The 27,847-nt window shown below is 40.4% G+C and overlaps 1 protein-coding gene across 1 annotated transcript in view; it reads left to right on the top strand.

The window, feature by feature from the left end:
* Positions 1 to 14,407, top strand: part of NAALADL2 (N-acetylated alpha-linked acidic dipeptidase like 2) — a 980,368-nt gene extending 965,961 nt beyond the window's left edge. Inside the window, exon 14 of the mRNA XM_069726727.1 lies at positions 12,874 to 14,407. Within this exon, the coding sequence (XP_069582828.1) occupies positions 12,874 to 13,072 (199 nt within the window). The 3' untranslated portion in view covers positions 13,073 to 14,407. The remainder of the gene's footprint in view (positions 1 to 12,873) is intronic.
* The last annotated feature ends 13,440 nt before the right edge of the window (positions 14,408 to 27,847 follow it).

Genomic DNA, 27,847 nt, shown 5'->3' with positions numbered 1-27,847 from the left:
AATGATCTCTCAAAACATTTTTTCACATGTGCGCTTCTCAGATAGCAACAGCACTCTGCTTTAGCATGAGCACACCAATACACAAAGAGCTGTTAATGGCCTAAACGATGACTATGTTATCCTTATTTTAATAAATATGTCAGAGACATGATTATATGTCACTTTCTGACATGTAAGTTTTGCAGTTTTTTTTTTTGCTACACTTGTATAGTACAGGGTCTCCTCACAGTCTGTGCAGACCTCCTGTTTTTTAAAATAAAGGTCACTGAGGCTGCGTTCCCAGTTCACATCACTGTAAGCCAGGCCAATGAACTGCAGTGACCTCAGTGAGGTCGCTGCTGGCATCGTGAGAAAGTCTGCTGATGCAGCTCAGTGTGTTCACCGCAGTTCACCATAAGAAATTTCTCATGGTGAACTCACTGATCTCCGTACTGCACCTTGAGACTTTTTCTCATGTTGCTAGCGGTGATCTCACTGAGGGCACCACAGCTTATTCTCCCCTGCTTCTCAAGATGAAAGGTTGCATGATACCACCATTCATGCTGAAGAGAACATTGAACAGATGGATTACGGCCTAATACAATTTGGATTACTTTCCACTTCGGACAGGTGAGAGATGTTTTTCATTTATTTTTGTTTTTGCAGGGGAGCAAGGGCATTTATTTCAAATAAAGGATTTTATTCTGGCTGTATGTTTATTTCCAAACTTTTACTATAGAGTTAGTAATGGGGGCATCTTCTAGAAGCTTCTCCGTTACTAACCCCTGGGCTTGATGTCATCTGACAATACTAAGGTGACATCAACCCTCCAACCGTATTACCCCACTTACCGTCGTACCAGGGCAAGTGGGAAAAGTGAGGCTATGAGCCAGATTTGATGTATCTTATGGATGCATAATTTCTGGGGTGGCTAAGTTCTGACATTTGTAGTCTGGGAAGGGGGACAATATCCCAGACCCCTTCCTAGGCAATTAATTTCAACCCACAGCTGTCTTTTTAACCTTTGCTGGTTTGATATTATGGGGATAATCAACATTTTTTCTGAGGTTCCCCATAAAATAACCAGCAAAGGCTAACGAAACAGCTGAGAGTCCAAGGTGTGAAAAAGATCATATCTGATCGAAACGTGTTGCTTGTTTATTTGTATCCACTGTATTAACATCCACGCTGTATAAGGACTTTGCATTTTTAATGGATAAATAAAGAATTGGAAATTTTAAAAGAGCTGGAACTACAAACCTTTTTTTTCTCTGATATAAGTAGCCTGAAACCTTTAGGGATATTGCCCTACTTCCCAGAATATTGTTATCAGCCCACAGACGTCAACTTCCCCTCTGCAGCATGAACATTATAGGGGACCTCAAGCCATTTTTGTAGATAAAAACACCCAGCTAAAATATGTTTATTCAAAATAAAAATACACACCCTGTTGTGCAAATGTATTTAAAAATAACAAAGTTATTCTCCCTTTCTTTTGAAACCCTTGTCCCCTGTAAAAAAAAAAAACTGAAAAGAATAAACAACTATGATACTCACCTTACACCAAATCCACCGATGCTCAATGTGAGATAGTGCTCATTGCATGTGTTGGGGGACACTTGCTTAGAAATGGAACTGATTCACATAGGCACGTTTTTCTCACAAAATAGTCCATGCAGTTTATTATGCAGTCATAAACCGGATTATGCACAGTTCATTATAAACTTCATAGTACACAATATGCACCAGCTGGTGACATTGATTTGTGGCATTAACTTATATAATTCTTATACGGCTTTAACTCACAGTTCAGACACTACACCCGCCAGCCCTCCTTGATGGGTTCCCGGGGGTGTCCATACGCCATATCAATGTCTCTAGTCATATAGCGCACACGACCTTGGTTCGCAGTCTCTAAACACGCTGGACCTCACTTCGTCCAGTTACTGTGGGAGACCACACAGTTCATTACTGACCCCCTGTCAGTGCACACAGTTCCTCATACTCTGGGTTACCTTCCAGGAGCTCCTGCTCCTGTCAGTCCTCTCTCCTCCAGGGAAACTGCTGAACTGGGAGGCACATATCTGTTATTCCAGATCCTCAGATGGGCGGTAGCTCCCCCAAAGAAGTGCCATCACAGACTCTGCATACACTTCTTCCTATGTGCTCTTCAGAAAGTCCTACTACCAGGACATCCAACACAGGTTGGGCTATTCAGGAAGTCCTACTCCCAAGACTTCCAACACAGGCGACTGTGTGTGCTGTTCAGGATGTCCATCCCCACCAGGGACCATCCAACACACAAGTCTCTCAGTGCTCTCTTCAGGGATATGGTCCACACACAGGACCCTCCCAACACACAAGCCATCCAGGATCTACACACTCTCTATTGCAGAGAGCACAGAGACCATTAGAGACTCCATTGCAGAGACACCATGGTCATATTATGTAGTTGTAACCACTCCCATAGATGGGAGGTGTGTGTGGCTAGTTCGACCTGCCCAGCTCTCAAACTAGCCCAGTAAGCCTCTGTTCACAACTATACAAACACTTGTGGGACTACAAGTCCCAGAACAACAACAACAACATTATTTCAGGCTTATAGTGCAGACTCCCTCTGCGACACATACCGGCCACTTACAGTCCTGCCGGTCACTATCTCATTATCACCAATATAACCACAGATACACCTCCATACATATCCTGAGGAGCACAAACAACACCCCCTAGCTGTATCAGTGGTCACTGCATCACACCATGTTTCCTGTAAGAAAAAGAAAACTAATAAACAAAAATAATTTTCACATGTCCAAAGTGCATCTAATCCATAATGTTCCACTACAATTCAGAAGAACTTTCTCTTCGGAGCTCAGTGATAGAGCTCAGTGATAGACACTGCCAGGATCATACCACTCTTGTCAGTGTAAGCCTGATAACTTGGAGAGCAGTCTCTGATGGGACTGCTCTCCAAATCATCCGAATCATTGTGTAACAGTATGGATTAGCTTTACTTCGGACAAGAGAGGCATATGGTTATTTATTATTTTTCTTTACATTGGTGAATTAGACGTAAGGTGACTATTTTCCATTTTTACAGGGAACAATGGATTCAATGGAAAGGTGATTATAATTTTTGTATCTTTATTTCAAATAAAAGCAGTCATAGTTTATTTCAATTAAAGGACTTTTTTATGGCTGTGTGTTTATTTCAAAACTTACTATAGGATTAGTAATGGAGAGGTTTCTAGACACTTCTCCATTACTAACCTGCAGGCTTGATGTCATCTGTCAACACAAAGATGACATCACAACCCCACAAATATTAAACCCACTTGCCACCACCACAGGGCAAGTGGGAAGAGCCAGAATTGATGCATCTAATAGGTGTGCCTTTTCTGGGGCTGCTTCAGGCTGCTATTATTAGGCTGGGTGGCCAAATCCATTGCCCTTACCAACCTGAGGATACCAGAACCCACCTGCCTGCTTTTACTTGCCTGGTTGTCAAAAATAGGGGGGACAACAATCCGTTTTTTAAATAATTTATTTAAATAATAAAAAAAGAGTGGGGACCCTTCTATTTATGATAACCAGCCATGATAAAGCTAACCGCTCAGAGTTGCACAGCTCTCAGTTTTGCCATTCTGATTATCAAAAATAAAGCAGACTCTGTCATTTTTTTTATTATTTACCTATTTACAGTGCAGGTGCCGGCTACTGAATAGAAATGGGTGGACACCTGGATATTGGGGTCCAGCGGGTCCCGAAGAATAGTTACAAAAAGTTTGGGTTCGGGTACTAGAACAGTACCTGGACCCTATTGACTTGAATGAGAGGTCCGAACATCCAAAGTCTGTAAACAGTTTTCAACCTGGATGGTGCCAATATACGACCATCCAGGCTGAGAATCACTGGGGAATGAGCTGCTGTGAGCGCAGTATTAGTGACACTATCAGCATCGGTGATGTCATCAAGGTTACTGCTTGTCACTGAGGCTGCATTCCAAGCCAGGCTGAACTGCGGTGACTTCAGTTAGATCCATGCTAGCACTGTGAGAAATTATCATGGTTCAGAGTCAAGTTCACAGGAGTTCACCGGGAGAATTTCACTGCAGTGAATTTGAACTGAGGTGAACACATTTGACTATGTTTGTTATCGTTAAATAAAAAAGTAAAATGGTGTTTTGTTTTATTTCAAACAATGCTTTATTCTGGCTGTGTACTTATTTACCATATAACTATAGGATTACTATATGATATCTTACAGATGCCTCTCCATTACTAATCCGTGGGCTTGATGCCACCTGACAATACAATGGTGACATCAACTCGACAAATATGAACCCCACTTGCCACTGCTACAGGGCAACTGAGAAAAGCCAGGCAAGGTGCGAGAATTGGCACATCTAATAGATGCACCTTTTCTGGGCGGCTGGGGGCTGCTATTTTTAAGCTGGGGGTGCCAATATCTATGGCCTCTTACCAGTCACAAAATACCATCCCCCAGCTTTCTGCTTTAGCAAGGCTTGTTGTCAAAAATGAAGGGGGGGGGCCCGCACAGTTTTTTTAAAATTATTTATTTAAATAATTAAAAATACAGTATGGGGACCCCTCTATTCTTGATAACCAGCCTTTCTGAAGCTGACAGCTAAGGGTGGCAGACCCCAGCTGTGAGTTTTGCCTGGCTTGATATAAAAAATACAGGCTGTTTTTTTTTTTTATATTTATTTACAGTGCAGGAGCCGGCTGATAAATACCCCCATCAGCCACTCCTGCTCTCACTGTTATTAGCGGCAGCAAGCGTTGGCTTGTGGGAACAGTAGTCCCATTAGGCAACACGAGTGACCGGAGGTAAACTTTATATCACCAATCACAGTTGCACACTCATGTTGTCTTTTGACAAAATGGGAACCGCGGCTTTATGACCGGCGGTGATGATTTTACCACAGATCAGAAGCAGTTTTTTCCACGCTGTCATGTGACAATTACCCAGTGTTTGGAGGGCCGAACATGAGCAGTAATAAAGACTTCCTGGTAAAGTCCGTGTTCGGTGTCCATGCCCGAACAGTAGGTGTTCGTTAAGGACACTGGACTTTACTGTTCGGATTTGCCCATCTCTACTAATGAATGCTCACATCACCTCACGCCTCTTTTGACTGGCAGTAAACTTTTTCACTGCTGGTCACAGCTGCTGGCTCATGCTGTCATCTGACAATGTGGAAACTGCAGCTTTCTGACAGGCGGTAATGATCTTACTGCCACTCATTAAGTGTTTGCTGCAAATGTTCAGGCATTCCATTCATCTGAATGGAGTATGGGTCTTGATTTCTGGTACTTTTATGGTACCCAAACAAAACATTTTTATATGTTCCAGAGAACTTGCCAGAAACGAACATCCAGGGGTTCGCCCATCACTTGTTAACACCATCAAGCTGTCATGACTAGTGATGCTCAAATTTGTTCGGAAAACTATTGCCAAACGTAAATTCGCCATGAATATTGCACATTCGGATATGTGATCGGTAACATGAGCAAAAGTTTGTAACATCGGTAAAAATCGGTAACATTTGGTAAAAAGTGCGGGAAAATATTTGTGTTGCCACAAAAGAATTTTCAGCACTTTTGCAATGATAATGGTGGTGTATCATGAGCATTTTGCATGTGTTTGATGAGTGGAGGGGGTTTGCAGAGCTCAGAAGCTCAGTGTTCTTGTAAAAAAGTTTTCCTAACTTTATGTGTGCACATTGCGGTTGGCTAGTCAGGGCGCATGAAACATCCATAATGTCCTCACACAACGGCTTGTGTCATTGCTGCTGAAATCACATGTCTCTCTCCATGCTATGAGCAGACATCTTGTTTTAGCTTAATTTTGACACTATAACAGCACAGGGAGGCTGCTCTTGATGCTGGCACTGTTCACAGCAAGATTTTAGCTAGTTAGCTAGACGGTTATATGTCACTCAGATAGGGTAGCTAGTGTCCAGGGTGACTGTTAAATTTTCTTTCCAGCATTTTTTTTGCCATTACTGAGGTTCACAGACAAAGCCAGCAGGGCACATGTTCTACAAATGTGTTATGCACTACTTCTATTGTGCTCCATGCATGAGTATAGCATTCTGAATGATAGTTTTTCACTAGCTAGATGTGAAACAGCCAGCTGTATCGCACCTTGTCATTTAGTGTTGTGATGATATGATGTCTGCAGACCTAACGCACATTAAAAAAATATAATTTTTAGTTCCAAAAAGTTAGACAGCCCGCCGTATCACACTTCGTCATTTTGTTGGGTTAATATTTAGCTGTCTGCAGATCTCACACACATGACCAGTAAATTTCTCTGTTGCTAAACGTCGTACAGTAGGGAACCTGGCTTTAAAATAGTTTGGAGCATCTAGTGTGTTATAGAGGCCTGATCAAGAGGTCACAAAAAATTCTTCTATTCCTAGTGTCATACAGTAGGGGACCTGACTATAAAATAGTTTGTAGCATATAGTGTGTTATAGAGGCCTGATCCAGAGGCCACAAAAAATATTGTGTTCTTAACGTCATACAGTAGGGGGCCTGACTTTAACTCTAGGACTACTGGACTCGTGACCCCGACCAGAACTATTGAAGTGCAAGTAGTGAAAATGACTATACCAGTAGTCCTAGTGTTAAAATATTTACATAGAATGGTAGAGTTGGAAGGGACCTCCAGGGTCATCGTGTCCAACCCCCTGCTCAAAGCAGGATTCACTAAATCATCCCAGTCAGATGTCTGTCCAGCCTCTGTTTGAAGACTTCCATAGAAGGAGAACTCACCACCTCTTGTGGCAGCCTTTTCCACTCATTGATCACCCTAAGGCTGCCGTCACACTAGCAGTATTTGGTCAGTATTTTACATCAGTATTTGTAAGCCCAAACCAGGAGTGGAACAATGAGAGGAAAAGTATAATAGAAACATATGCACCACTTCTGCATTTATCACCCACTCCTGGTTTTGGCTTACAAATACTGATGTAAAATACTGACCAAATACTGCTAGTGTGACGGCAGCCTAACTGTCAAAGAGTTTTTTATAATATCTAATCTGTGTCTCCTCCCATTCAGTTTCATCCCATTGCTTCTAGTCTTTCATTGTGCAAATGAGAATAAAGATGCTACTTCTACAATGTGACAGCCCTTGAGATTTTTGTAGACTGCTATTATGTATCCTCTCGGTCTTCTTTTTTGCAAGCTAAAAATACCCAAATTCTGCAACCGTTCCTCAAACGACATGGTTTGCACATCGTCACCATTCTGGTCGGTCTTCTCTGAACTTGCTCAAGTTTGTTCATGTCTTTTTTAAAATGTGGTTCCCAAAACTGGACACAGTATTCCAGGTGAGGTCTGACCAAAGAGGAGTAGAGGGCAATAATGACTTCACATAATCTAGACTGTATGCTTCTGTTAATACATCCCAGCATTGCATTTGCTTTTTTTGCTGCTGCATCACATTGTTGACTCATGTTCAGTTCATGATCTATTAGTATACGCAAGTCTTTTTCACATATGCTGCTGCTTTGCCCTATTCCTCCCATTCTGTGCATGCTTTTTTGATTTTTATTGCACAGTTGTAGTACTTTGCATTTTTCCCTGTTAAAAACCATTCTTTTAGTTGCTGCCCACAGCTCCAGTTTATTTATATCTTTTTGAATCCTTAGTAATTTGTTCAAAGATCTTTCCTGGTATAGAAGTCAGACTCACCGACCTATAGTTCTATCTAGTGTGTTAAAGAGGCCTGAACCAGAGGGCACAAAAAATTAATGTGTTCTTAATGTCATACAATAGGGGACATCTGACTTTCAAACTGTTTGTAGTATATCTTCTTTATCATACAGGCCTCATTCACACTCACACAATTCTTTTTTCTGTGACTAACGTGATACAGCATGCCATATTTCACCTTGAAATTTACTGCCAATGAAGTTCAGCTGTTTGCAGAGGTAATGCAGAGTTTAAAATCTAATTTTTTGTTGCAAATACTGTGCTCCTACCACACTATCTGAGCAACATGCAAGGCCATTGGGGAATGGGAATTAGACTTGGTGAATGTGGGGTAAGTGGTAAGATTAGTGAAAGCACTAGTGAACCAACAACTTCATGTCCTATGCAAAGACATCTGACAACTTCTGTTACTGGATGAGCTGCTCCACTTCCATTTGCAGACACAAAGTGGTACACCTTGTCAGTAAGGCCCAGAATGAGTGGATGGCAAGTGCAGCTTCAAGCGACCTCTCCTCCTCTTCCATCACCTCAATATCACACCCAGTACAGTTCACAGACCCTTGCTTCCGCCCACGTCTCAACTCTCCAACTGTACAAGTGATTGTACGGAACCACAGATGGGTGAGTCTGAAGAGCTGTTCACACATTCTATGCCATAGTCATCAGAAGTGTACTCAAAAACTTCACAAAGTCAAAAAGAGGAAATCTGCACCAATGCCCAAAATTGTTTTAGCTTCTATCTGGGGCGGGATGATGTAGGGTCCGAACAGTATCCTGACACTCGTCATTAGATGTTAATGAAGGTCATCCTGATGAGACTCAACTACCTGAGACTCATACTGACTGTACTGTGCTGTCAGGGCAGGAAGACAAGGAGGGCGACTCCAAGGGTGAGGAATGTGATAACACAGAGGACAATGATGATGAGATGTTAAATCCCAGTTGGCATGAACATAGAGGCAAACAGCTGAGTAGGTCATCTGAAGACGAAGATGAGGAGGCTATGTTGTGCCGTACATCACAGACATTTAGTGATGCAGCTACAACAAGCAATGCATCCTCAGCCACAACTCTGGCTGTAACCAGCAGAATTGGCAGATCACAGAAGTGGCAAGGATTGCCTAGCCTGGGTCTTTTTTGACACTGCCAAGGATGAGCCAACTCATGTCATCGGCCAACTTTGTAAAAAAAAACAGTAGAGGTAAGAAGTGAAATAATTTGACTACTACCAGTATGAGCCTCCACATGTGCAATCAAAAAGTGTTACTGTGGGAATGCCACTGCGCAAAAATGCAGACCAGCAGACCTCAACAACCATCAGCCACCCCATCAATCGAATTTGCTACTTCTTTCACCTCCTCTGTTACCGTGCAAACTTTTGAGATGCAGGTTTTCAACCGCAGAACCTTGAGGTCTTTACCTGCTCCAGTCTCACTAACTGATAACCCATCATCAGCTGTAATGGAATTGGACATGCCTGCTGTTTTTGACCAATCTCAGAGAATGAACACACTACAACTTTCTGAATCCACCATAACATCTCTGCCTGCACCTCTGTCATGGTCCACCAGTTTGTTCGGTTCAATGTACTCCACCCTCGCTCAGCACTGCAGCCAGCCCACGGTACCGCAGTTGTGGTTACGTAAAAGATTTTTTCCTCCTACGCATGAAAAACTAAAAGGTTGAATTCTCTTATCTCCAATTTGTTGGCCACGTAAATAGTGCCATTCCGCCTGGTAGATATAGATGGTTTCTGTAAGCTGATGACCACCGCAGTCCCCCAGTACTAATTGCCCAGTCACCATAACTTTTCTAAGAACATCACCCATTACTTGACTAAATCTATGTCTTCCAGGGTGCATTTCACCACAGACACTTGGATGAGTAAGCATGGCCTAGGGCGTTACATCTTGTTGACTGGGCACTGGGTGAGTCTTGGAATCCTCAAGGCATGCTGTACAAACCTCTACATTTAACACTTCCTCCACTACTTCTGCCCCCTCCTATATCTCCTCTAGGGCCTTCTCCTGCACTCTCAACCTCTGCCTTAGGCTAGGTTCACACTTGCGTTGTGCAGTCCATTCAACACTGTTAAACGGACTGCACTAACGCAAGTGCTGACTTTGGCACTGCGCTAGTGCAGATGGAGCATCTGCTAGCTCCATCTGCGCTAGCAGTGATGGACCTGGAAACGCTGCAGCCTGCATCTCAGGTCCGTCACTCAATGATGACACATCACTAGCGCACGCCCATTGCGGGCATGCGCTAGTGATGCGTTCGCCATTGAAAGTAATGGTGGCGTTAACGGACTACGTTACACCGCGTTATGCCGCGGTGTAACGTAGTCCATTAAACGGGTCCACACAATGCAGTGTGAACCCAGCCTTAATGAGACAAGCATTAAAACAGTGCAGAGAGAATCCCCACCACCTCCATATTGCGCAGCCAGGACTCACCACAATCAGACAGTGTTAAAGAGTTGTGGACAGCTCTCCAGGCATAGATTGATCAATGTCTGTCTCCGCTGAACCTGCATCCAGAGAAGGCCTTGTCTGATAATGGTGCAAACCTGGTGTTGGTCCTATGGCTTTGCATGGCTCATGTCCTCAACCTATTAGTACAGCATTTTCTCTATCCTGGCCAGGGTGATCGGACCCCTCAGGTCATCGTCTTGCATCGATACAGAGGTTTTTGTCCATGCCAGATAAGAGGTTGATATGTAATGTGCCGACACGGTGGAATTCCACTCTGCACATGTTACAGTGACTGTGGCAGGAGCAACGAGCTCTGACACGGTATGTCATGTCGTATAGCCTGGGCCAACGCAGCATGGATGTGGTGCACATCACGTTTACGGAGTGGGCACAGATTAAGGAACTCTGTACCCTTCTGCACAGTTTTGAAATGGCTACTAAGATGGTTAGAAATGATGATGCCATCCTCAGCATCATTACTCTAGTTATCTAAATTCTTGAACAGATGTTGAATAACCTGCAGGTGGAAATGGTGGTCCCAGAAGAAGAGAAGGAAGCAGAGAATGATGCCAAAGGGATAACATTGTCTCTAAGTTCCAGACTGTCATCACACAGGCGGGTGCCAAGGGTGGGCAAATTACTGTGATCGAGGGGGGCTGTTGATAACAGACAAGCTATTATCAAAGTCACAAGAGTCGAGGAACAAATGGAGGAAGAAGAGGTGATGGGTGAGCAACTGTCAGATGAAGTGGATAATCCTCCCCTCTCTGTTGTTCGTGGTTGGCTGAAGGGGATGGAGGAAACAAGCATCATTGTTGTCCAGCCACCAACACAGCATGGGTTTGGACCTCATGGTTGAACAGTCATGATTGGTGCCAATTATACTATTTTTATTCCGATGACATTTATTCCACTTCTGTGTTGTCAGGCCCTCATTTTTAAAATGTGAAAACTCCTGGTTGGGTGTACATCTGCTTGATTGGGTGTGATGCAAGACCTGTAGGTCACTGTTATACTTTTTCTACTGTTGGGAAATCGATGACATTTTGGTATTGTCTGTTAATAATTTTTAGAAATGTGAACACTCCTGTTTGGGTATACTTCTGCTGGATTGGGTGTAGTGGAAGACCTGTCAGTCCCTATTATACTATTTCTACTGTGGTGAAATTGATGCCACTATGGTATTATCTGTCAATAATTTTTGGAAATGTGAACACTCCTGTTTGGGTGTACTTCCGCTGGAGTGGGCATAGTGGAAGACCTATTGGTCCTTATTATACTATCTATACTGTGGTGAAATTGATGCCACTTTGGTGGTGTCTGCCAATAATTTTTGGAAATGTGAACACTCCTGGTTGGGTGTCCATCTTCTTGATTGGGTGTAGTGGAATACCTCTCGGTTTCTATTTTACAATTTCTACTGAGGTGAAATTGATGCCACTTTGATAGTGTCTGCCACTCATTTTTGAAAATGTGTAGACGCCTGGTTGGGTCTCCTTCATGCCTGTAGCAGTAGGTCTCCGAGACCTTCAGGCCTCCACTTCTTTGAACTCAACTACCTGTGATACTATAAGTTTTCTGACAATGGTAGTCTACAAATCTGATATTTGCGCCATCTGAGTTTGGCTCAGTATTAAAGCAAGTATAGGTGTTGCCTACGGTATCAGGTTTCCCAGAAAAGAAGCCCTACACTGATCCCTCACCAACCTCGTCTTACTGTGACCTTCAATTGATATCTGTAAATGCTGTCCCCTACCCTGATACCTCATGACTGGCTGATTGCTGCAGTGCCATGCTACAATTTGTGATGTGGGTGAATTAAGGTCACTTTCCTAGTGTCTGTCCCTCATTTGATGTGTTTTGGCAGCATTTGGTCCCATTATAAGCTGTTGTACATGTGTTTGTGTTTGCCTCCCATTGACATGGATGGCTTTCGGCGAATATTTCAAAATTGGCGATCGCAATCCAAATCGAGCATTGAAATATTCGCTCATCTCTAGTCATGACTTCTGAGTGAGCTAATTTTTACAATGAAACACTATAGAATTTTGATACAATGTAACTCAGTGAAGAGGAAGCATTCCGGAGGCTATTGCTAATCCCGTGGCCAAGAAAACAGAAAAGGCTCACTGATGTTTTATACACATTGGCCCTTACTGATAAACCAGTACTTTCCATAATTCTGGAATAAAACAGTTTGAAATATTGAAGCATTGCTTGAACAACTTTTATTTTTCCCGACATTTTACAAATTTTTACATTTTTATACCAGCTTCTATTAGCACCACCTAGTTTTTAAAAAGTGAGCAGAACCTTAATTTTTGAAGATTGTAATTCTGCACAGTTGAGCACTACCACGCCTGGTGTTCTCTTTTAACCAGAATTGACTACTCCAGTTGTATATACTTGCGGTAGTTGCGATTTGCTGATCTTTTGAAATCTATATCTCTTATGGTGCATGTTAGCTGATAGGTGAAAGTTTAATGAATTTGCACATTTTATGCCTTTGTTAAAACTGGTGTACAAAACACACCTTTGAATCAGGACAATTCTGTTTAGTTACATTTATAGTATCAGTGTATGACAAACTTTCTTAACTGTGACTCAGATTTCTTTATAAATTCATAGAAACTAACATTGTAATAACATTTTTTATATTTCCCATTTTCATCCTTTAGAAACATGTTGTACAGGTTGGATGAAACCTCAATTCGGTTTTCGATACTTCAAGAAGCACAAGAGCATTACAAGATTTCAAAGTCAAATGAAACCCTTATGACTGCTTTACAAAAGGTGTTGAACTGCATTAGCTCTGCTCAGTTATATTTCAGAGAAGGTCTACACCTGTTTGAGAGTGACATTGAAAAAAAAGCCTAACAGTTTATTTTAGTCTATAGTCACATAAATATTGCCCCTCATAAATTCAGTAAAGGTCATATTTAACGAATCGGTAAGGCTATATCTAATTCCATATGAGGATACAAACAAACCCACGCAGAGTTACAATCTTAATATGAATTTCTGCACACAGGTGACTGTTATTTCAAAGAATGTGATGAAACAGAGTCTGGATTTTATTAAAAATTGGACAAGTTTGCTTTTCTTCCCGGATGACTTGTAAAGCAATTGTGTAGGTGTTATAATCTAAAAGTCAGTCCTACAGATTGAGATTTCCTTTGCATTTGTTACTGTTGTAGGTTATTCTTCTTATGAGATTTGATAAAAAAGTGATGTATAAGATTGAAAAGCAAAAGATATTTTCTAAACTGGAACTTTCTGCATTAATATTTTTTCTGCTTTTGTATGTCTTAAATAAGACCTTTTGTGGAAAATGAGCACTTTCACATTGATTTTTTAATGAGTGCAAAAGTGTTTTATGTGTGTTTTATCCTTGTGTTTTTTATTTATAAGAAGGACAGACATTTTCAGTGGTTTTCCAGTGTGCATATACATCTAATATTTTGTCAGAAATAATTTTGGGGAAAGCTTAGTTATCAGATTCTATTTTTTACTATTAAATCGTAATGGTACTCCAATACATGAATATAATTGTTTCTATTATATTTTGTGAAAGCTTTGTCAATCCTAATTTGAAATATAACAATATCCCATCATGTATAATTATGCTCTGTTAGATTAGCAGTAACTTATGGAAATTAATTCCTTCAGAATACAGTAAGATATCCTGCTTGTCTTAGACTGGGGCTACATGGTAGATTGTATAAAATTACATCATAATAATTTTTTGCTATATGGCAACTAATATTAGTGAATGTGGATGCTCTGTGGCCCACATGTAACAATCACAATATCATTGTCTAGAGAAATGCATTTCAGCAGGACCAAATGTTTAACATTTGTTGCAATTTCAGTAGCACAATATTGTGATTTTTATCTCGCAGGACAGCAAGTTTCTGAGCGTCCCCTAGCCTTTAAGTCAATCTTTATTTGTAAATTTTAGGTGACCCATTTTGCTAATTAGTTTGAATACCATTTACACAGATCAGTTATAATACAAAACCACCTGCCTAACACTGCATAGATAATATAGTTTGTGCTGTCAAAACAACTGTATTACTTGTTACTCTAGATACTCTACCTTTGGAGATGAAGATGTACTATTACTGTATGTAGCACCAAGACATTAGTAGTAGATAGTGATGAGCGAGTGTACTCATTGCTCTGGTTTGCCTGAGCACGCTCGGGTGACCTCCAAGTATTTATGACTGCTTGGAGATTTATTTTTCATCCAAGCAGCTGAATGATTTACATCTACTAGCCAGGCTGAGTACATGTGGGGGTTGCCTGGTTGCTAGGGAATCCCCACATGTAATCAATCAGGCTAGTAGCTGTAAATCATTCAGCTGCCATGATGAAAACTAAATCTCCGAGCAGTAATAAATACTCGGAGGTCACCCGAGCGTGCTAGGGAAAACCAAGCAACGACTACACTCGCTCATCACTAGTAGTAGATCATTTAAAGCATATCTGCACTTTCAGGTGAATTTTCAAAATAGATAGAATGTATCCATTAAGAATAATGCTATATGTGAAAATTATATGTAAAATATTTTTAAAAATCTCTTTCCGTTCGAGGGTAGATTTTAGCTGCTCTCATGTCTCCCATACGCAGTATAGACATAAGGCATTCTTCCCCCTGTGTCTCTTTATAACATGTTTACATGTAGCAGCATCATGAAGAACATTATACAGTGGTAGTGAACAATGTACCTGTTAATCCAGTTAGGCTACTTTCACACATCCGCTTTTTTCTGTCAGGCAGGATCCGGCAAATTTTTGAAAAAATGGATGCTTTGCAAATTGTGAAAAACTGATGCAACGGATCTGTTTTTTTTTTTTGCTGGATCCGTTTTTTTTTTTTTTTTAAACCCGGGGATAGAGTTTGAACTTCCTGTTCTGGGGAGTGAGGGAGGGAAATGGATGTGTGAAAGTAGCCTTATGGGGTGAGACAAACACATTTACTAAAAAGCAGCAAGATCTGTGTTTTTTACGTTCCTGTTTTTCTTTTCATTACTTCCTTCTCCTTCCTCTCCATCCCCATCTCCATAGACTTCAATTGACAGCAGTAACCTAACAGTTAAGTGAGCTGTCAGTCTGCTTGGTTTTGGGCAAGATGGATTTAAGTTCTTTTTTAGTGTGACTGATGAGTTAAGAGGGCAAGAGCTAGAAAAAGTAGCACATAGGAAGAAAAAGATTCAGATTTATCACATAAGATATGTTACAAAGTTTCCTATATTCACTTGTTCTTTGAATTTATACATCAGCCAAGAAATTTGATTTAGTGTATCTAATGCTAATTGAATAAGATCCAACTGCCAATGAATCAATACATTTATTGTGATCTGAGTTCTCACAGCCTAAAAGTACAATAAATGTATAAATTAGGAAATTATTAAAAGCAGTTAAAATTGTATAACCATCCAGCCCCTCTGCTGTCCTTTTAGATGCAGGTCTCTGCTGGTCCTTCTCACAACACACAATTTGGCATAAGTGTTGTCCCACATGGTCATGTGAGATGGCACTTCCAGATTAGCTGGCACTAGAAGTGCCAACTTAGATTGAAAAAGGGACAGATACTGGAGAGTAGGCCAAAGAAGCTACTTAAAGTAGCTGAATTAACACCATTTTTCCGGGATTGCACAAAACAAATTTCCAAAAATTTGAGTGTGTTATATTCCCAAATTTTGGGAAGTTTTAAATGAATTATTAATAAATTAGTACATTTTAATATAGAGCCTTCTTAAAGTTTTTTATTTCTAGAAATTCGCACATTGGATTTTGATCTGGGTAATTTATAGATTTAGATAACACCTCAATATCATAGTCTTTTTTTTTCTCTTACCATTTCAGAACAATTTGTACAGTGTTAGAGTGTATTATAATTCTTAAATATGACATTTACATTAGGACTCAAGTATTCCCAGTAGAACATTACCCGGTGTGACATAATGCCTACTTGCCTTCTTCCAATAGTGCATTGAGATTTTATATTTTTCCTAAGTAAGCAATACATGTTCACTGGACCATCCAAATTGCCATTAAAAATCATGTTTATATCTGACATACAGTACTTAAAACACCATTAAACATGTTGCCAATTGAATTACATAAAATGTGACAAAGAAAATGAAATGTTTTTATTCTGTATACAATATTTTACAGGTATTTTTCCCAAACGGCAATGCTTGTAGGAGGGAATATCCCCCACAGAGGGGATCTAATCAAGGATTATACAACAGCACATTTTAGTCTGCATATTATGGCTACAATACTCAGACATCATGTGACTATACCAAAGCTCACTTAGCTCTTTTAGAAGTTTAATGTGTTGTGGTGAAGTTTGGTTCAATAGGACATCTATAATGGACTTTAAGCATATGGCTCTGGGACTTTATTGAATTGGTGCTACTGTGAAATCAGTCTAACACTTATCTAGCATTCTATATTCTTTAGGTGCATACTATAGCAATGCAGATATTTCAACACTGTTACTTGTTCTGTGTTTGTAAAAATGGTTGAATATATATATAACAATAAAATTTCAGTTTTATGCTGTTTTTGAATATCTGAAAATTGTTCAATTTAGTGATGATTTTATTCTATAAATTTAAAAGATAAGTTGTGTAAACCTTCAAATAACAACAAAAATAGAAAAAAAAAATCCACTTTTTTTCTTGATGATTAATTTCACTTCCTTAGAATATTTTTTTTAATGGTAATTACTAATGTGGTATAATCAGAAAATGACATTGTTAAAATCAGGTTTTTCTATTAAATGTACTCATGGGCATACTGTTTTATTTACATATCACAATCTCTATTAAAAAAGAGAAATCTTTGATTTTTTCTAATTCAATATTTTCATCTAGATTGTGATTTTAAAAAAAAACTGCCCCAAAAGTACAAAAAATACATATATCACAAAAAGGTGATCTAATCATTAGGTCACTTTCTCAACGAATATTTTCTTCAAATTTCTATAATCAATCTGATAACCTTTAGATTAAGAAAAAATTAAGGTACAGTGTGTTATAGTGAAAATGTGTTAGAATTTTCTTTACTTTCTAGGTTTCTGTTTGACTTCGGGATCTATGACAGAGTCCCAATTTGCTTCAAATATAATACATATAGAGGTACCCTAATAAAGAACCAAAGAAAAATACGGGCATTTAGACATCACTTGATTTTCTATATAAATATAAACCTGTCAGGTTTTGTTTCAGCTGCCTGTACTTAACTAGTTAATTTCCTATTTGAAACGTTTTTTCACCAATATAAGAAAACAGTTGCTGAAAAACGAACATGTTTTAGCATTTTTTGCAAAAGCCAAATTCAGGAAGAAAAGCTATCCAGAGAAAAAAGGTGTAGTAGGAAGATTTGCATCTACTTGATGTTTTGGGCACACTCCTGGTTTTGGCTTGCAAATCCTGATTCAAAATATTGTCATATGAATGTTGCCTTAGAATTCCAAAATTTTATGAAATGATCTATGAACTAAACTATAATACTTTTGGAAAAAATAAAAATTGTTATATTTATCTGTTGCTTACATTTAGTTATTTAAAATATGAATAACTGAAGTATTTCCACTTTGGGTGTCTTGTTTTTATAATAAAGTTTATTTTTTATGATTATTGTTATGACTTTTTCTTTTGATCAAGGTATTGTATCTTTATAAAAAAAAATAGTCAGTGTGAGCTTGTTTTGATAAAGATGTGTCAGAAAATGTGCATAATTGCTTGAATTTTAAAGTAAGCATATGAGAGTTGAGAAATATGTTTTAATAAATTAAACTTTAAATGTGTTTATCACACTCCTGTAATCAGTGTGTGTGATTTCACAGTGTTTACATACATAAAAATCTAACATCTTACAACATCAATATTACAGGTACAATTCAGTCTGCTATTGTTCAGGCGGAAATAGTTTTCCCTAATACATTTTGTCCCAGAACACAAGCAGAAAAAAGATTGAGAATGAGATAGCACATATTCAAATATTTTTCCAGGCCATATTACTTTACCAGCAAAGTTACTATTAAACACCATTCTGACATCAGGCATATAGTATGCTGTTGTCGGACTTCTGTTTCATGCGGGCTCGCACCTTTCTGGGCACATGACAGCTAATATATACAGCTGACCGCCCAGTGATCGACGCTCATAGCAAGTGAGCATTTCTGCAACATACAGACGATCTGACCATTGTCTGTATGTAGCAGAGCCAATCAGACAACTGCATCTTCTGGTCTCCCATGGAGACTATTGAAGCATGCAAAAAATAAAAAAAATAAATGTTTTTAAAAATATTCAAAAAATAAAAAAATATAAAAGTTCAAATCACCCCCCCTTTCACCCCATTCAAAATAAAATAATAAATAATCAAATAGACACATATTTAGTATTGCTGTTTTCAGAATTGCTTGATCTATCGATATAAAAAAAGAATTAATCTGATTGTTAAATGGAGTAGCAAGAAAAAAGTTAAAGCGTCAGAATTGCGTTTTTTTTAAATGCAATAATGGGCGATCAAAAGATCATACCTGCACCAATATAGCATCATTAAAAACGTCAGCTTGACATGCAACAAATAAGTTATCATTCAAACCAAATCGCTAAAAATGGAAATGCTACGGGTATTTGATATTGGCGCAATTTTTTAATTTTTTTTTAACAAACCTATACATGTTTAGTGCCTACAAACTCATAGTGACCTGGAAAATAATAATGGCAGGTCAGCTGCATTTAGTGGACATGGTAAAAAACAAACAAAAACAAATGTGGGATTACACTTTTTTTGCAATTTCACCACACAATTTTTTTCCAATTATCCAGTACACAATATATTAAAACCAATGATGTCATTCAAAATTACAACTCGTCCCCCCAAAAATAAGCCATCACTTGGCCATTTTGACCAAAAATTAAAAAAATGTATGGCTCCGAGAGGAAAGGGAGCAAAAAATGAAAATGCAAAAACAAAAATCCCTTTGATCGTTAAGGGGTTAAAAGACTGACTTAACCCCTAGCCATCAAAGCATGTTTTGTCTTTATGACAAACCTCAATATATTCTAATTTTCTATTGCCGTACTCCACAAGCCAAAGCATTTTTTTTTCTTACTGCGGCATAGTTGTATGAGTACTTGTTATTTATCTTCTGGATGGGTTATGTTTGTCAGTAGAATTGCTGAACAGTTTGTTTGAAATTGAAATGCTTCAGCTTTGATGAATTTTGCCAAAAAAATTTATGTATTATGCATTGAGAACTCCAAGAACTATGTTCAACCCTTTTTAAATGGAATCTGCCACCAAGTTTTTGCCATATTTTCTGAGAGTAGCAAGATGTAATTACAGAAACCCTGATTCTAGCAAAAAGTCACTTAAGGTACCTTCACACTGAACAACTTTCCAACAAGAACGACAACAATCCGTGACGTTGCAGCGTCCTGGATAGCGATCTCGTTGTGTTTGACACGCAGCAGCGATCATGATCCTGCTGTGACATCGCTGGTCGTCGCTGAAAGTACAGAACTTTATTTGGTCATCAGGTCGGCGTGATTCGTCATGTTTGACAGCAAAAGCAACAATTTTCACGGAGCAACAACCAGCGAGAACGATAAGTACGTCACTGGATCGCTCCTGCATCGTTCAGCTGTTGCCGGTGTTTGACGTCTCCTAGCGACCTAAACAGCGACGCTGCAACGATCGGCTCATTGTCTATATTGCTGCAGCGTTGCTTAATGTGACGGTACCTTTACTTATATGCTTGGTGTGATTTTGATAAAATCCCAGTTTTATCTGACTCCAATCTAGCAGTATTCTGAATTCTGAGCACTGTATAACCCCGTTCACATCACTGATTGGCAGCTTTCTGTGTTCTGTTTGTTTATGTGATACAGAAGATAAAATATTTAGTCCCTCATCACTATAACTGATGTTAATGTCTTGTTTAATAGTTGTAGATGTAGTGTTGCCACACACACACGGAGTTGAAGCCCTAAGAAATTATTCACAATTTTGACAAAATGTAAATGTTGTTGGAACTTGCCATGTACAATAATGCTATTAACCTGCAGCTCTAGGATTAATCTGCAGCTTAATAACATTATGAAGGTGCCTGGCTACAGTACTAAAAATGCAGAACCTGGGAAAAAATGTACTTTATTTCTCCAGGAGCCACTAGCTTTTAGTCATGTAGTCATGTGTTATGAAAGGTAATTCAGTACCACAATGGACATAGAGGTCAGCGCACATACAGTGACCTGGCAATAACCCAAAAAACAAGAACGAGCTCTGAGACGTGGGAACTCTGTTGACCGCAATCCCTAATCCTTTCCAACCACACTAAAGGCAGCCGTGGATTGCGCCTAACGCTCCCTATGCAACTCGGCACGGCCTGAGAAACTAGCTAGCCTGAAGATAGAAAATAAGCCTACCTTGCCTCAGAGAAATACCCCAAAGGAAAAGGCAGCCCCCACATATAATGACTGTGAGTTAAGATGAAAAGACAAACGTAGAGATGAAATAGATTTAGCAAAGTGAGGCCCAACTTTCTGAACAGAGCGAGGATAGGAAAGGTAACTTTGCGGTCAACACAAAACCCTACAAAAACCACGCAAAGGGGGCAAAAAGACCCTCCGTACCGAACTAACGGCACGGAGGTACACCCTCTGCGTCCCAGAGCTTCCAGCAAGCAGTAAAAAACAAATAGACAAGCTGGAAAGAAAAAAACAGCAAACAAATAGCAAAGAGGAACTTAGCTATGCAGAGCAGCAGGTCACAGGAACGATCCAGGAGGAAACAGGTCCAATACTAGAACATTGACTGGAGGCCAGGATCAAAGCACTAGGTGGAGTTAAATAGAGCAGCACCTAACGACTTCACCACATCACCTGAGGAAGGAAACTCAGAAGCCGCAGTACCACTTTCCTCCACCAACGGAAGCTCACAGAGAGAACCAGCCAAAGTACCACTTGTGACCACAAAAGGGAGCTCTGCCACAGAATTCACAACAGTCATGCCCGGAGCAATAGCCACAGCTCACAGCATTGAAACAAGTGGCTATAGGCATGTACCAGCACTGACTGACAGCCAGCTCTCTAGAGATGTACTGCTTAGCACGCTGTCATTAAGTGTTACGGCATGCTTAAAGCCACCGCTCTCAGAGCTATGAGCAGTGAATGTAATTGCTCTGAGCTCACATGCATGACTGAAAGCCGGTGGCTCCCAGAAACTCATTATCTCTTAGGTGCTGCACTTTCAGTACAAAGGCTGGGAATTTTTGCCCATTATGCCCTGCCCTGCATGAGGACAACACTTGCATGGAGATGTTAAGTCTACTGAATGTACAGAGGATTCTTCAGGTCAGACATGCTATCTGCTTTGCAAAAGCTTCAACTAGCTGGAAACACTTTATCCTGGTAATTCTCCCATTCAGAGCCCAAAAAATGTATGAACAATTTAATAAAAATTTAATAATTTTAACAACAAAATTACATTTTTTTGAAAAAAACAAGAATTTTTTTGATAAGTTACAACAATTTTGCCATTTGTGCCCTGACCTGCGCTGGGACTCAATCCATTTGCAACATGCTTCTCGGGAAAGTCATCTCAGATGCAGGCACAATAAATATTAATTTCACACAAAAATTACAAAAAGGTGAAAGTCACACTTTTTTTTTCAATAAATAATTGTGACAATCTTCAATTGAAGCTAAGTGCATATGATTCTTTCACAAGAGGCAGTACAATCCATGTGCTTTGTCCTTGATTGTGGTAAACTTGGTAAAATTTCCACACAAATAAATGGCTGTTCACTTGTTTTTGGGTACACAAAGGGGGAACAGCTTGGGAAGAAGCAAATAAGGATGGTTATGTGGCTGATGCTAATGACAAAATGCTACTTGCTAGTGTGGACTGGTGCCAGACGGAGAAGGAGGACAGCTTGAGTCTTGGTCATGTTGGTGGTCAGTTTCCCCACACAAGCAGGTGATGCCATTTCATGTGCTGACGGAGTTTCTAGTCTATATATGCCAAAATATACAAGGCTTATTTTCCAACACAGATTGGTCAACCAGTGGAAAGGAAAATAATTCTCACTCTCTAGATGCCTGCCCATAGGAAATGTCACCACATTGACCACATCCACAATTTTCAAGAATTGTTGAGCCTCTACACCAGCAACAATTGTGACATTACCAGTTCACAATCTTACCCCAAAATAATACATAACTTCTGCTTGGATATCATCTCTGATTGCATGATGATGTTACCTACTCAGCACCTCAATTTTGTTAATTATTAGCAGTATTACCCATGACTCAGCTCACAGGTGCCTCTGTGTGGAAAATTACTAGAGCTCTTTGCCACCTACCTGATGCCCAACAATAGATTTGCCTTAGCTCATAGTTCTTTTACATAGTTACATAGTAACATAGTTATTAAGGTTGAAGGAAGACTTTAAGTCCATCTAGTTCAACCCATAGCCTAACCTAACATGCCCTAACATGTTGATCCAGAGGATGGCAAAAAAAAACCATGTGGCAAAGAGTAAGCTCCACATTGGGGGAAAAAATTCCTTCGCGACTCCACATACGGCAATTAGACTAGTTCCCTGGATCAAGACCCTATCAAGGAATCTAGTATATATAACCTGTAACATTATACTTTTCAAGAAAGGCATCCAGTCCCCTCTTAAATTAAAGTAATCAATCACTCATTACAACATCATACGGCAGAGAGTTCCATAGTCTCACTGCTCTTACAGTAAAGAATCCGCGTCTGTTATTATGCTTAAACCTTCTTTCCTACAGACGTAGAGGATGCCCCCTTGTCCCTGTCTCAGGTCTATGATTAAAAAGATCATCAGAAAGGTCTTTGTACTGTCCCCTCATATTTTTATACATTAAAATAAGATCACCCATTAGCCTTCGTTTTTCCAAACTAAATAGCCCCAAATAACCTTGGTTGCTCTTCTCTGCACCCGCTCTAGTTCAGCTATGTCTTTCTTATACATTGGTGACCAGAACTGTACACAGTATTGTGTGGTCAAACTAGTGACTTGTATAGAGGTAAAATTATGTTCTCCTCATGAACATCTATGACTCTTTTAATACATCCCATTATTTTATTTGCCTTTGTAGCAGCTGCCTGACACTGGCCACTAAATGTGAGTTTGTCATCCACCCATACTCCCAGGTCTTTTCATTGATGGTTTTGCCCAGAGTTTTAGAATAAAGCACATAGTTATACATCTTATTACTTCTACCCAGGTGCATGACCTTACATTTATCCCCAATAAAGCTCATTTGCCATTTATCAGCCCAAGCTTCTAGTTTACATAAATCATCCTGTAATATAAAATTGTCCTCCTCTGTATTGATTACCCTGCAGAGTTTAGTGTCATCTTCAAATATTGAAATTCTACTCTGCATACCCCCAACAAGGTCATTAATAAATGTTAAAAAGAAGAGGACCCAATACTGACCCCTGTGGTACCCCACTGCTAACCGTGACCCAGTCTGATTTTGCTCCATTAATAACCACCTTTTGTTTCCTATCCCTGAGCCAGCTTTTAACCCACTTACATATATTTTCCCCTTTTCCCCATTATTCTCATTTTATGTATCAACCTTTTGTGTGGCACCGTATCAAAAGCTTTTGAAAAGTCCATATACACTACATCCACTGGGTTCCCTTGGTCCAGTCCGGAACAGTCCTCTTCATAGAAATTGATCAGATTAGTCTGACAGGAACGGTCCCTAGTAAATCCATGTTGATATTGGGTCATGAGGTTATTCCTCTGCAGATACTCCAGCATAGCATCCCTTAGAATGCCCTACAGGATTTTACCCACAGTCGAGGTTAAGCTTACTGGCCTATAATTTCCGAGTTCAGTTTTTGTCCCCTTTATGAATATTGGCACCACATTTGCTATACGCCAGTCTTGTGGTATAGACCCTGTTATTATGGAGCCTTTAAAGATTAAAAGTAATGGTCTATCAATGACTGTACTTAATTCCTGCAGTACTCGGATATGTATCCCATCCGGGCCCGGAGATTTGTCAATTTTAGTGATTTTTAAATGCTGCCGTACTTCCTGCATTGTTAAGCAGGTGACACCTAATGGGGATTTTTTGTTATCACTGATCATATTGTCTGCCATGGAATTTTCATGTGTAAATACTGATGAAAAAAAGTCATTTAGCATATTGGCATTTTCCTCATCCTCATCCACCATTTCACCCAAACCATTTTTAAGGGGGCCAACACTATAATTTTTTAGTTTCTTCTTCTTCTTCTTCTTCTTCTTCTTCTTCTTCTTCTTATTATTATTATTATTATTATTATTATTATTTATTTATATAGCACCATTGATTCCATGGTGCTGTTCATGAGATGGGGTTACATACAAGTTACAGATATCACATACAGTAAACAAACTAACAATAACGGACTGATACAGAGGGGGCGAGGACCCTGCCCTTGCGGGCTTACATTCTACAGGATGATGGGGAAGGAGACAGTAGGTTGAGGGTTGCAGGAGCTCCGGTGTTGGTGAGGTGGTAGCTCCCATAGTGATGAGGCGGCAGCTGTGTCAGTGAAGGCTGTAGGCTTTCCTGAAGAGATGAGTTTTCAGGTTCCATCTGAAGGATCCGACTGTGGTTGATAGTCGGACGTTTTGGGGCAGAGAGTTCCAGAGGATGGGGGATATTCGGGAGAAGTCTTGGAGGCAATTGGATGAGGAGCGAATAAGTGTGGAGGAGAGAAGGAGGTCTTGGGAGGACCGGAGATCACGTGAGGGAAGATATCGGGAGATTAGTTCAGAGATATATGGAGGAGACAGGTTGTGGATGGCTTTGTAGGTCAGTATTAGTAATTTGAACTGGATACGCTGAGGGAATGGGGGCCAGTGTAGAGATTTGCAGAAGGGGGAAGCGGAGGAGTAGCGAGGAGAGAGATGGATTAGTCGGGCAGCAGAGTTAAGGATGGACTGGAGAGGTGTTAAATACGTAGTTAAATAATATTTTGGGATTATTTTTACTCTCTCTGGCAATGAGTCTCTCTGTCTCTACTAGCGTTGAGCCACCTCCCTAGTGTTCGAGTTCGGTTCGGTTCATCAAACAGGGACGTGATCGACGAATATTCGTTGAACATTCAACGAACACCGTCGAACCCCATTGAAACTAATGGCAGGCAAACACAAACACATACAAACACATAGAAAAAACCTTAAAAGGTGTCCAAAAGCTGACAAACTGCTCAGAAGACACAACAAACTCATGGAAAAGTCACAACTACATATAGTCATGCGAAAAGAAAAGAGGTGGAGGAGTAAAAGGAGGAGAAGACACAGATATAGGCATGTCATGCCCTTCTAAAATCAAGAAAGGCTGGAGTAAAAATCTAAAATCCCTCTACCAACACGCAGATGTCTTGACAAAAAAAAGAAAAAAAGAAATATCTTTAGGTAGAATGGCGGCGGGTCCATTCAGAACACTTTCCTTAGAAGACGTAGTGGTACCCCTGTTGGGAGTTGTGCCAAAAAATGAACCCAATACATTCAGACTAATCCACCATTTGTCATATCCAAGGGGCAGGTCAATAAACTACAACATCGATGCGGAACCAAGTACAGTACTATGTACTGTACCTCCTTTGACGAGGCAATCAGGCGAGTCAAGAAGTTGGTAAGGGGCACCCTAATGGCAAAAACAGACATTGAGGGGGCGTTCCCGTTACTACCTGTGCCTCCGAATAGTGTCCTCCCATTGGGCTGCTTCTGTGAAGGAGCATACTATATAGATCGCTGTTTGCCCATGGGGTGATCCATATCCTGCTCACTATTTGAGGCATTTAGTTGCTTCTTCGAATGTGTAGTCATGGACGTTTGTAAGGCGCAACATATTATCCATTACTCGACGACTTCTTATGCCTGGGCCCAAAAGATTTGCCACAGTGTGAAAACACACGGTAGTCCACCTGTGAGAAGGAGAGAACTGGAGGGACAGTGGGTAAGATTGAGAAAGGAAGAAGGCGGTGTAGCTTGCTTCATGGGTGGAGTACTCTGTTGAGTAGCAGAAATTGCTACTAGGCCCTAAAGGTTTCCTGGGCTAGATGCCATTAAAAAATAGTACTTAGGTAAACAGGCGGTGTAGCTTGCTTCATGGGTGAAGTACGCTGTTGAGTAGCACCAAATTCTACTAGGCCCAAAAGGATTTCCTGGGCTAGATGCCGTTAAAAAATAGTACTTAGGTAAACAGGCGGTGTAGCTTGCTTCATGGGTGGGGTACACTGCTGAGTAGCACCAAATTCTACTAGGCCCAAAAGGATTTCCTGGGCTAGATGCCGTAACAAAATAGTAGTTAGGTAAACAGGCGGTGTAGCTTGCTTCATGGGTGAAGTACGCTGCTGAGTAGCACCAAATTCTACTAGGCCCAAAAGAATTTCCTGGGCTAGATGCCGTTAACAAATAGAACTTAGGTAAACAGGCGGTGTAGCTTGCTTCATGGGTGGGGTACGCTGCTGACATGCAGACACTGCTCCTAGGCCCAAAACTATTAACTGGATTAGATGCAGTAAAAATAGAGATACACAGGCGGTATAGTTAGTTTCACAGGCGGGCTACTCTGCTGACGTGCAGACACTGCTCCTAGGCCCAAAACTATTAGCTGGGTTAGATGCAGTAAAAATAGAGATACACAGGCAGTATAGTTAGTTTCACAGGCGGTCTACTCTGCTGACATGCAGACACTGCTCCTAGGCCCAAAACTATTAACTGGACTAGATGGTGGCCCGATTCTAACGCATCGGGTATTCTAGAATATGCATGTCCACGTAGTATATTGCCCAGTCACGTAGTATTTTGCCCAGTCACGTATTACTATGCTCCATGCAGTTATGGCCCCATAGAGGCTGGCTGGCCTCGACCAATCAGCAAGGCGGGATTTCTGAGACAGACAGAAAATTAGACCCTTAGACAACACAATGGCGGCCTCGACCAATCAGCGACGCGGGATTTCCAGGACAGACAGACAATCAAACCCTTAGACAATTATATATATAGATTAGATGCAGTAAAAATTTAGATACACAGGCGGTATAGTTAGTTTCACTGGCGGGCTACTCTGCTGACGTGCAGACACTGCTCCTAGGCCCAAAACTATTAACTGGATTAGATGCAGAAAAATAGAGAAACACAGGCGGTGTAGTTAGTTTCACAGGCGGGCTACTCTGATGACGTGCAGACACTGCTCCTAAGCCCAAAACTATTAAATGGGTTAGATGCAGTAAAAACTGAGATACACAGGCGGTGTAGCGAGCTTCACAGGCAGGCTACTCAGATGACTATCAGACAATGCTACTAGCCCAAAAGGATTGGCTGAGCTAGATTACACCAAATGCTGTGACAAACACTTGCACAGCACTGGCACAGACCTGCCTGGCAAACGGTGCTATGAACTGCTGTAACGTACCCTGAAAAGGGCTGATATTACAACTAGTCCCGACTTCTCCCGACTCCCTATACTTATCTCTCTAAAAATTCACTCCAAAAAAACACACTTACACTGTATAGCGCTCACAGCAGCAGCAGTGCGTCTAACACTAAGCTGCAGCAGTGAGGAAATGGTG

This window comes from Ranitomeya imitator, chromosome 5 (genome assembly GCF_032444005.1).
Source record: "Ranitomeya imitator isolate aRanImi1 chromosome 5, aRanImi1.pri, whole genome shotgun sequence".
In the NCBI taxonomy this organism is placed as follows: domain Eukaryota; kingdom Metazoa; phylum Chordata; class Amphibia; order Anura; family Dendrobatidae; genus Ranitomeya; species Ranitomeya imitator.
Note: the sequence above shows the minus strand (reverse complement) of the source record. Positions and strands in the feature narration are given on the sequence as shown.